Below are 11,754 nucleotides of genomic sequence, written 5' to 3'. Positions count from 1 at the left end.
GTTGCCATTTACGGCCATGTATGTCAAATCTATTGATGCAAATGGACTTGAATTCGATCAACGCCTATGTAACTCAATGCCATTGACGGCCATGGGCGTCCAAAATGTTTCCCATTCATTTTCAATGGGAAAAACAAAAAATGTTCCCAAATCAACAGGAAATGACCAGATATCAATAGGACGTGTCCCCCAAACTTCCCCGATTCCATTGACGCTTTTGAAGGGTGCTGCCATTGACGGCCATAGACGTCCAAATTTCTCATTCATTTCTAATGGCATTTACTTTGTTTGATGCCATTGACGGGCATGTTTGTCCATTCTATTGATATCCCTGAGCGGGGGTTAGGTCTGTATCTCCGCACGGCAAAGACCAGAAGTAATTTCTCCAGAAATTGCAGTTTCTAGTTATAATGTAAATCTTTTTTTTTTTTTTACTTTCTGAATATGTCGTCCGTGAGATACCCATGATGATTTTTTGAAGGAAAAATAGGACACCAAAAACGATCAGTATAAAACTGCTGTTGTTCACACTCCAGATCAGTGGATGGCGGCAACGCACCTTTATGTTGTTTGCCAACCACCATAAAAACTAAAAAAAATGATGAAAGACGTATTTTACTTTGCTTTTTTAATACATATGTTTGCTTTTATTAGATGAATTGTACATACAAACAAGCAGTGTATTAGGTGCAGTTAGAGTATAAATGACTTCATTTTTCCTGTAAAGTGAAAATCAGTTGAGAATGTGGTTACCCTTCATTATATGTTCATAATTCACCCGTGGAACGTATGTGGGAAATGCTGTGTTCCGAGGGGGAACTATTTAGCCGTGCGTGTTTCCGGAAGAGACACGAGAGTTACGAGCAACCGAACACGGCAGCAAACTTTACTCAGCGAGCTATGAGACTCAGGAACATCATCCACGACACTGGTGACCCCGACGTGATTGGGGGACGTGTGTTGACCCTTCATTATATGTCCATTGTTCCCCCCGGAACACAACATTTCCCACATAAGTTCCACGGGTGAATTATGAACATATAATGAAGGGTCACCACAAGAACGTGTCGTCATTTGTGACTATTCAAGAAGCGTAGTACGCAATAATACATCAATTTTAATGACGAAAGCCGATTGGACTCTCATTACATTTGGGGGCCGCTGATTGATTTAATATGATATTATGTACACATTTAACACAATAAGTTAAATTCCAACAAAACAATAAAAACAATTTTGACGGTTTTGCCAATCTTGTTGCTTAACCATCAATGGATAATTACGCACCCCAGTTTCAACTATTTGTATAAATTTCAGAGTGTCGTCATTTCAGGCTATTCCAAACGATCACTTCTTGAAAGTCTTATTATGGCTTAAAAAGTACAAAAATTGAAGTCAGAACAGGAATACAAAGAAGAAACATGCGCCCTCAGCCCATGAGGAGGCAGTGCACTTGTTGCAGTTGCTGCTGCGACAAAACCAGGCGGTGCACTTGTTCTTGTCCTCGGGCACAAGGGATGGCCACGCGGCCCACAAACACCGTCCCGTCCTTCTTCTCTTCCTTTGCCTATAACAAATAGAGTGCATTCGTTAAGAAGTTACACTTATATCACATTTTTTACCTCGCCGTTTGCTTGCTAGCTGTTATTTTAGCTTTTAGCCAAAAACACCAGTGCGACAGTGTGATCTCACCTTAACAAAAGAAGTGACTGGGAAGGTTGCAAAGTCGGAAGCAGCTTTTGCTCCAGGTTGAGAAGACACCACGTGTTCAGTGACTTCACACTAGGAAAACATAAGACGTTAGGACTAGTGTTTTGGGCGGCGTGCTACTTACACATACGATAAAAAATTTCACACATTATGAACTTATGACGGAAACTTTGGCAAATTTTAATCTTGTTCTCGTCTCGTCAGACGAAAACTGGCATGCGTCTCATTATGTTTTAGTTTCCCAAGACACATTTTTAGCTAGTCATCGTCACGTCATGACAAAAATTGTCAGCTGACCAAATATTTTCGTTACTGTCATCGTTGACGAAAAAAAAGACTGGTTAGGACCAGTGTTGTTAACAACAACGGTAGACTATAACGGCGTTATTTTTTTCAGTAGTGAGTAATCTAATTACTGTATTGGGCTGAATATAAGACGGCCCTGATAATAAGACGACCAAGGGGGTGCCGATACTTTTGGCCAGCACTGTAGAACTAGATGCGAAATGACAGATACGGCGGCGTTAGCACATGTATTGAGAACTAGATGCGAAATGATCGACTCGCCCGCGTTGGTAAACAGCCGCCATCTTAAAGCAGTAGACTTCTCAGGAAAGCTCTGTTGTAGAGAACCTTCCTAGCGAACCTAAGTAACTTTTTCTTCAAAATACTCCTAAATCGGCAAAATCTTGACTTGAATTTATCTTTATATGATGAAACAGTTTTAAAACTTTTACATGTCGAAAGTAGACAGAAGGGAACTAATACAATAACGGGAGCAATTTGAACAACTTTAATGGTTGATTCTAGAGTTGAAACGAATACTCGAGCAACTCGAGTAACTCGAGTTTGAAAACTGATCCGAGTAATTTTATTCACCTCGAGTAATCGTTTATTTTGACAGCATTACGTTTTGCTCAGAATACTTTTAATGCGGGTCAACGCGCAAATGTCACGTGCGTACAGGAAGAAGCAAAAAACAAAAAAACTTACATCAGCCGACAGCCACTACAAACGACGCCGACGTTGCTAAATACTAGCCCGCACGATGCTACGGTGATAGCCATCTCTTGATAGCAGGTAGCGTCTGATGAGTCTCATAGAGATCACATGTATGTTGAACTAGATGCGAAATGACCGACTCCGCCGCGTCTGGGCAGCGTTAGTAAACAGCCGCCATCTGAAAGCAGTAGAGTGCTAAGCGCTAATAAAGAGCGCTAAGCGCGAATAAATAAGATTAACGTTACTGTCACAAACTCACGTAACGTTAGCCCTGCGGAGGGCTAGGTTTTTATTAATTATGACCACTGTCGATGCGTGGCTAACGTGTCTTACATACAGGGTTTAACATAACATAGCGTTGTGGAGTGATGAGGGTGTAAAATAAAAACTCAATAATGCTAACTATCAATTTTAGCTCAGTAGTCATTGCTGGATAAAACACCAAGTAGCACTGGTCCCTAATGTGCTCCAATACAGCCTGTATCATACATTTATTTTGAACACTGCAAAAACTCAAAATCCTATCAGGAATTACATTTCAGGCTAACTTAAAACTTAACTAGAACTTAAAAATGGCTTGACACAAATAGAAATTCAATTGAAACACGTGGGGAAAAAATCCTAACTTTTAAGTGATGTGTGTTATCAAGCGTAACGGCATTTTTAGGTATATATATATATATATATATATATATATATATATATATATTTTTTTTTAAGAGCTAAAGGTTTTTTGAGTGAAAGTGAATTAGTCTTTTTTTTAAATTCTAGTTACATCTGAGATGCAATTGTTGGCTGTTTTCAACAATATACATCGAAAATAAAGACATTGATTGACTGAAAATGGTTCAAGATTAGATTAAATGTCTTGTTTTCTCATGTATATTATTAATTGCTCTTCACCTAAAAATATATGTTTTATCCGATTACTCGATTAATCGATAGAATTTTCAGTCGATTATTCGATTACTAAAATATTCGATAGCTGCAGCCCTAGTTGATTCACAACATTAAATGACTTCCAAACATCGCAAAGGTTACTATGTTGTTGTTGTTTTTTTTTGGGAATGAAAAAAAAAAACTTAAGCTAAAATCAGTTACTTTGCCAAGTAACTAATTACTCTTACATTCAGGTAACTGAGCTACCAACTCAATTACTATTTGGGAGAAGTAATTTGTAACTGTAATTACTTTTTTAAAGTAAGATTAACAACACTGTTTATGACGCACATTCGAATTGCACAAGTATGTCATCCAAAATGTTTTCACCTTGAGTTTAGTTAGCGCTTCACTGAGGTTGTGCAGTCGAGCCGTCTGCTCCAGCAGCTGGGCGCTGGCGCTGACTAGAGGACGAGAAACCATGTCAGGAGTTGCGTATGCCATTAAAAAAAGTGTGTGGTCCACACACCTGATGTCTTCCCAGTGATGTCCACTACTTTAACTCCAGCGCTCATCTTGAGAAGAGTTGTCAGCAGCTGGTCTGTCCGGCGGTAGATACCCGTGTTAGGACCCTCTGATGGCACGGAACTCTCTTTGGACAGCTGGGGCAGTTTAGCAGGACAGAGTGGAGGCAACGAAGCCAGTTGGGCACTCATCTTCTCTGCCTGTATAGCAAACTCTCAGTCAAGCGAACAGAAGGAATGTTGTGAATTACAAATCTGCGATACCTTAAGTCGGATGTTTTCAGTATTGAGGCGTTTAATGGCCAGTCTCTGAACTTCAATCTGCTGCCGGAGAAGGGGAGAGTCCACCACTTGCATTTGTCCTCCTAGGGATGAGGCTAAACCTGTTGTGGGAGGATACAAATCACAATCTAGACCATAGCTCTTAAACTGCTAATTTAAAACCCCTAACAAAAAGTATGGAATCACCAGTCTCGGATGACCACTCACTCGGACATTTTATCATGTAGAACAAACTCAGATAAAAAGCTTGAAAAAAATGATGAATTAGCTCAAAAGTTGTTGAGTTAATTATCGAGGGTTGATTGAATATTTGCTTGTGCTCATACAGTGCCTTGCAAAAGTATTCGGCCCCCTTGAATCTTGCAACCTTTCGCTACATTTCAGGCTTCAAACATAAAGATATGAAATTTAATTTTTTTGTCAAGAATCAACAACAAGTGGGACACAATCGTGAAGTGGAACAACATTTATTGGATAATTTAAACTTTTTTAACAAATGAAAAACTGAAAAGTGGGGCGTGCAATATTATTCGGCCCCTTTACTTTCAGTGCAGCAAACTCACTCCAGAAGTTCAGTGAGGATCTCTGAATGATCCAATGTTGTCCTAAATGACCGATGATGATAAATAGAATCCACCTGTGTGTAATCAAGTCTCCGTATAAATGCACCTGCTCTGTGATAGTCTCAGGGTTCTGTTTAAAGTGCAGTGAGCATTATGAAAACCAAGGAACACACCAGGCAGGTCCGAGATACTGTGGTGGAGAAGTTGAAAGCCGGATTTGGATACAAAAAGATTTCCCAAGCTTTAAACATCTCAAGGAGCACTGTGCAAACCATCATATTGAAATGGAAGGAGCATCAGACCACTGCAAATCTACCAAGACCCAGCCGTCCTTCCAAACTTTCTTCTCAAACAAGGAGAAAACTGATCAGAGATGCAGCCAAGAGGCTCATGATCACTCTGGATGAACTGCAGAGATCTACAGCTGAGGTGGGAGAGTCTGTCCATAGGACAACAATCAGTCGTACACTGCACAAATCTGGCCTTTATGGAAGAGTAGCAAGAAGAAAGCCATTTCTCAAAGATATCCATAAAAAGTCTCGTTTAAAGTTTGCCACAAGCCACCTGGGAGACACACCATACATGTGGAAGAAAGTGCTCTGGTCAGATGAAACCAAAATTGAACTTTTTGGCCACAATGCAAAACGATATGTTTGGCGTAAAAGCAACACAGCTCATCACCCTGAACACACTATCCCCACTGTCAAACATGGTGGTGGCAGCATCATGGTTTGGGCCTGCTTTTCTTCAGCAGGGACAGGGAAGATGGTTAAAATTGACAGGAAGATGGATGCAGCCAAATACAGGAACATTCTGGAAGAAAACCTGTTGGTATCTGCACAAGACCTGAGACTGGGACGGAGATTTATCTTCCAACAGGACAATGATCCGAAACATAAAGCCAAATCTACAATGGAATGGTTCAAAAATAAACGTATCCAGGTGTTAGAATGGCCAAGTCAAAGTCCAGACCTGAATCCAATCGAGAATCTGTGGAAAGAGCTGAAGACTGCTGTTCACAAACACTCTCCATCCAACCTCACTGAGCTCGAGCTGTTTTGCAAGGAAGAATGGGCAAGAATGTCAGTCTCTCGATGTGCAAAACTGATAGAAACATACCCCAAGCGACTTGCAGCTGTAATTGGAGCAAAAGGTGGCGCTACAAAGTATTAACGCAAGGGGGCCGAATAATATTGCACGCCCCACTTTTCAGTTTTTTATTTGTTAAAAAAGTTGAAATTATCCAATAAATTTTGTTCCACTTCACGATTGTGTCCCACTTGTTGATTCTTGACAAAAAATTAAAATTTTATCTCTTTATGTTTGAAGCCTGAAATGTGGCGAAAGGTTGCAAGGTTCAAGGGGGCCGAATACTTTTGCAAGGCACTGTATATACCTAATACATACATAATACATATCGCCATATTTTTTCTTATTGATATAACCAGTAAATGATTATTGCTTTCTATACTAGGTTGTAGTATAATGTTTAAGTGTTATAAAGTGTCAAAGAGGGTCGGGGTGACAACTGCTTTGCTTCATGGCCGCAACATTGCGTAACTAGACCTTCTGGGACATCTTCAGCATCTTACGTCAAGACTTTCGTCTGGACTTTCGAGGACAACTTCCATTCGAGGACATCTTCCGCAGCGTTGCATAACTGAAGTGTCTGGGTCATTATGACCACTTTATCTAAGTGCGTTTGCTTACACACGTGTATTTAGTTAGTTTAGTTAGCTCCGCCTACATGCTCACACATAGCCAATCAAAATCAAATGGATGTCTCCAGCTTGCTTTCCCCCTCCCTTTGGGCGACACCTTTTTGTGTTAGGACAAGCCCCTAATAAAAGGGTGAGCAAGGAGTTTTAGTTTAGATCAATTTTGGTGACTAAACAGCGTAATCTAGCATTTCACTGTCTAGTACCGCCTTGCTCTCCTTGGCCAAGAAAACTGAGTGTCTTCTCTCCTTATTTTTGAGTAAATTTTACAAATGTCTACCTAAGGATCTATTTTTGAACTTGACAAAAGTGTAACTCTTTAGCATTCAGAAACAATAAAAGAAATGAATAAAAATAATGTAGTGGTCAGTAAATGTTAATTTTATAGAGCAAGTGCAGGGAAAAATATGTGGAATCACTCCATTCTGAGAGAAAAAAAACATGGAATCATGAGAAACAAACAAAGAAATAACAATCAAAACAAATCTCACCCAAGTTCCAGCATCAACACCTTGTCAAGAGTGAAGAATCTGCATTGGACAAAGTGATGATGCTGGAACTTTTCTTTGGTGCTGTTCCAGTGAGATTTACAAAGATGACTGCCTGAAGAAAACATTAAAATTCCCTCAGCCCTCGATGATATGGGGTTGCATGTCAGGCAAAGGCACTGGGGAGATGGCTGTGGTTAAATCTTTAATAAAGTTTACATTGAAATTTTAGACAGCTTTCTTATCCCTTCAATTGAAAATTTTCATTTTTCCAAGATGACAATGCATCATGCCATAGAGCTAAAACTGTGAAAGCATTCTTTGGAGAAAGACTCATCTAGTCAATGTCATGGCCTGCAAATAGGCCAGATCTCAACCCTATTGAAAACCTGTGGGGAAATTGGAAAAAAAAAAGTCCAAAGCAAAGCTCCGACCTGCAAGGATGATCTGGCAGTTGCAATCAAAGAGAGTTGGCACCAAATTGATGAACAATACTCATCAAGTCCATGCCTCAGAGACTGCAGGCTGTCATAAAAACCAGAGGTGGTGCTACGAAATACTAGAGATGTGTTTTGATTGTTATTTCTTTGTTTGTTTCTCATGATTCCATACATATTTCCCTGCACTTGCTCTATAAAAGTAACATTTACTGACCACTACAATGTTTTTTATTCATTTCTATTAGTGTTTCTGACTGCTAAAGAGTTGCACTTTTGAACTAATTCATTATTTTTTCAAGCTTTTTATCTGAGTTTGTTCTACATGATAAAATGTCTGAGCGAGTGCTCGTCCTAGAGTGGTGATTCATACTTTTTGCTAGGGGTTGTAGTATTACAAAGCAAAACAACATACCTCCTCCAGGTCCCTGAACAGCAGAGACCATGCCAGAAGCCGGCACGCCCCGCAAGCCCTCAGTGGTCATCTTTGATTGATTATTAATCCGCTGTTTCAGCTCCGCTTTCTCCGCCTCCAGCTGGTCGATGTCAGCTTGCAAAGCATCCATGGTCTCCTCGAATTCCCTGTCGCGAAAGGCGAGTCGGTAAGCGTGCGAGCACAGGGTGGAATACTTGACGTCTCACTTTTCTTTTTTCTTCAGCAAGTCCAAGTTCTTGTCCAGTTTGGTCTGGATCTTTTCCACTCGCTCATCTGCATCTTTTGTGGACGTGTCCAGTTTTTTTTCCAGCAAACTCAGACGCACATTGGCCTCACTCAGTTCTTCTCCCTGCATGAGACAAATCTTTAGGACAGTGGTTCATAACCTTGCTAAAGGTACTGAAGCCTACAAGTTTCAGATGTGCGTTCACCGATTAGCATTTGCCAGTATGATGTTGGACCTCCTCCTCTAAGCCGCGGCCATAGTTAACTTTTCTGTAGCCGAAGTATTCCCATACCATTGATTTCGTTTTCTTCGAAGGGGGAAAAAAGTTTAGGAGTTTTACCTCCTCCAGCCATCGTGTAGCACAGCTGACTCACTGACACTGACCAAAAACCGAAGGTCAGGGTTGAGCTTTGCAGCTGCAAGCAGGGGATTTATCCATGCATTTTTGGGACATAAAAATAGCTAATACTAGAGGTGGGAATCTTAGAGGCTCGCACCCCCCTCTAGCTTTTAATGTTTCGTACATTAGTTCCAAAATTGTCCAAAAATCCGATCAGCCTGAAACAAACTACTATTTCAGTATCAAGTTAACAGTTCAAAACTGTAAATAAAATACTCAAATGCCCATTCTGTATCAGCAGCAATCAAATGTTGTGAATAAACCGTTAAAGTTGTTAAAATTGCTCCTGTTATTCCATAATTTCCCTTCTGTCTACTTTCAACATGTTTGACAAGTTTTAAAACTGTTTCATCATTTAAAAGATAAGATTCAAGTCAAGATTTTGCTGATTTGGAAGTATTTTAGATAAAAAGTTAATTAGGTTCGCTACAACAGAGCCCTCCTGAGAAGTCTACTGCTTTAAGATGGCGGCTGTTTACTAACACCGGCAAGTCTGTCATTTCGCATCTAGTCCTCTATATAGCTGCTAACGCTGCCGAGTCTGTCATTTTGCATCTAGTTCTATATACATGTGACATCTACTGTAGCATTATGTGGCCGTGGTTTGTAGCAACTGGGCGTTGTTTGTTGTGGCTGTCTGCCGCAGTCAGGTATTATTGGTTTCTTATCTTGGGCATGAGTTCAACATGATATTTACTCACGGTCCGTTCCCCATTGCGCCCCGAAGACCGCGCTGACCATGTTTACTTCCGCTTGACATGATGTTCTGAAGCAGACTCAAAGAGGGAGGACGCATTTCGAGATCTCCGCTATCTATATCTTCGATAACGCTCATGCGCCAGCTGGAAGAAAACAAAACCTTCCAAAATGCCTCCTACGAGAAAAGCTGACAAGGCTGAAGGCATGGAAGATTTGAAATCATCTATGCAAAAAATAGAGCACATTTGGCTGGATTCTTGGCCCAGAATCAGGACCTCTTAAAATCAAGACATCTTGAAGGAAATCCAACTGCTGCGGGCTAAAAATGAACAACTGAAGAAGGCGATGAAAGAGAGGGATGATCGCGTCAAAAAACTGAAGTTTTGGCTGAGGATCTGGATCAAAGTGGACATGCAAACGATCTCCTCATCACCGGTATCCAAGAAAGATCACGTACATATGCGCAAGTTACTCAGGAGGACCATGAACCAAACTATGAAACGGTTGCGAAACAAGTGACTGCCAAGTTACAAGAATTGGGAATAAGAGTGGAACAGCAATACATACAACAATGCTATATCAGCTATATTCTCGAGTTAATAAACCGCCAGTGATCCTTATGAAGCTTTCTGATCGGAAGAGCAAGATTGCTCTCCTCAAACAAGGTCATCTCCTGAAAGGATCAAACATCTTCGCAACACCGAAATAGCAAGAAAGGCACGTCAACTGAAAAAAGCTGGAAAAATTGTGGGCACCTGGACCGCAAACTGCAAAATTATCATCAAAACACAAGACCTGTAAGTAGGGATGGGAATTGATAGGATTTTTACGATTCCGATTCCATTATCAATATTGCTTAACGATTCGATTCTTTATCGATTCTCTTATCGATTCTAATTTGGGGGAAAAGAAGAACAAACGTTTTGATTGGCATCGAGTTTGTTTAATCAGAACTCACAACCCTTCAAACTCACAACGAAATCAAAAGAGGCCCAAAGCCTCAATGTTAACTGTGGCAATAAGTGGCAAACACACAAGAATATGTAACATTTTACTGAAACATTTATCTAATAGAAATAAAAAATATTGGTATATATTGGCAGATAGGTTGTTGTTCTGAATTTGGCAATATGTGTTAAAGCAGGGGTCCCCAAACTTTTTCCTGTGAGGGCCACATAACTTTTCCCTTCTCTGATGAGGGGCCGGGGTCAATTTGTAACAGAAAAAGTGTGACGATTGCAGAAGTGCATAAATGTAAAAAATTATTGTTTTTCAGAAAGCCACAATCAAATAACCCTTTCTGGATTCTTCACGGAATGAAAGTAAATAAAATAAAAATAATAATATAATAATAATAATTAATAATAAAAACACTATTAATTAAATAGATAATAACCAAATAACCCTCTCTGAATTCTTCAAGGAAAAAGGCCAGGAAATAAATAACACAATTGAGAAAAAAAAAAAACATCAAAATGGCTGGACCAAATGTGGAGGCGGGCCGTATTTGGGCCGCGGGCCGCAGTTTGGGCACCCGAAGAAATGCCACATCCAAGCGAGTGAGCGAGCGAAGTGAGAGAGGGAAACACTTCTCCGAGCCTACGTTCTTTGTTAATGTTAATATCTACAGAGGCAACGCCTGTATGTATCATCTTTTGTGTTGTTGTTGTTGTGTTTCCACTCGCGATCGGACACTTAAATCCAGTTGTGTAGTGGTTTGAACGATGTGCTAATGCTAGCGAACGAATGCTAACCATACTGTTATTAGCAGCTAATCATCGCTGATTTACGTTGATGCAAACCTGTTTGTTATTGGGGACGAAATTCATTTGTTTCATTTCTATTCTTAGTTTCACTCTTCAAGTGATGGTTGAATAAAGTCAGCAAATTATACCAACGTCTTCTACATTGTCATTTGGGAGTTTAGCTAGCTGTATAGCCAGAACTGAGCTTTAGCCTCTCTGTGAGGACAGCGCAGTCGTATTCCCTCCCGATGCAGTTACCTCCACCTTGCAATGACTGCAAGTCGCTTAGTTGTAATTTTTCCTCGTGAAGTGAAGACACACTTTCGAGCGTTTGAACCTACGTGCTGTCATTGTTATGTTTATGGCTGCAATGCTCGTGCTTACCCGTCGTAACCTTTCATTTTCACACTTTCCTGGTGAAGTGTAGTCAAACTTTGGAGCGAGTGGTTCTTGGCGCCATGCTAGTTTGATGCGTCTGGACAACAAGACACGTCACGACGCAATACGCGTCTTTAGGAATCGTTAAAGGGATCGTTAAGGCTTTTCATTGTGATGTCGAGGCCTCGAAACACTCGGAACCGGTTCCGAATTGGAATCGGATTTCGATTCCCATCCCTACCTGTAAGTGTGCAGAAAGTTGACTTT

General features: G+C 40.5%; 1 protein-coding gene across 4 annotated transcripts in view; it reads right to left on the bottom strand.

Annotated features, from left to right (window-relative positions):
* Nucleotides 1-634: 634 nt before the first annotated feature.
* Nucleotides 635-11,754, bottom strand: part of dctn1a (dynactin 1a) — a 35,282-nt gene continuing 24,162 nt past the window's right edge. For all 4 annotated transcript variants that reach the window (XM_057855868.1, XM_057855870.1, XM_057855869.1 and 1 more), the window contains 7 exons: nt 8,246-8,388; nt 8,019-8,185; nt 4,380-4,498; nt 4,121-4,316; nt 3,982-4,055; nt 1,693-1,782; nt 635-1,567 (listed from right to left, as the gene is read on the bottom strand). In XM_057855868.1, the coding sequence (XP_057711851.1) occupies nt 1,430-1,567; nt 1,693-1,782; nt 3,982-4,055; nt 4,121-4,316; nt 4,380-4,498; nt 8,019-8,185; nt 8,246-8,388 (927 nt within the window). In that variant the 3' untranslated portion in view covers nt 635-1,429. The remainder of the gene's footprint in view (nt 1,568-1,692; nt 1,783-3,981; nt 4,056-4,120; nt 4,317-4,379; nt 4,499-8,018; nt 8,186-8,245; nt 8,389-11,754) is intronic.

Source organism: Corythoichthys intestinalis, chromosome 13 (genome assembly GCF_030265065.1).
Source record: "Corythoichthys intestinalis isolate RoL2023-P3 chromosome 13, ASM3026506v1, whole genome shotgun sequence".
In the NCBI taxonomy this organism is placed as follows: domain Eukaryota; kingdom Metazoa; phylum Chordata; class Actinopteri; order Syngnathiformes; family Syngnathidae; genus Corythoichthys; species Corythoichthys intestinalis.
The sequence above is the reverse complement of the archived record's forward strand: the minus strand, read 5'-3'. Positions and strand labels throughout refer to the sequence as shown.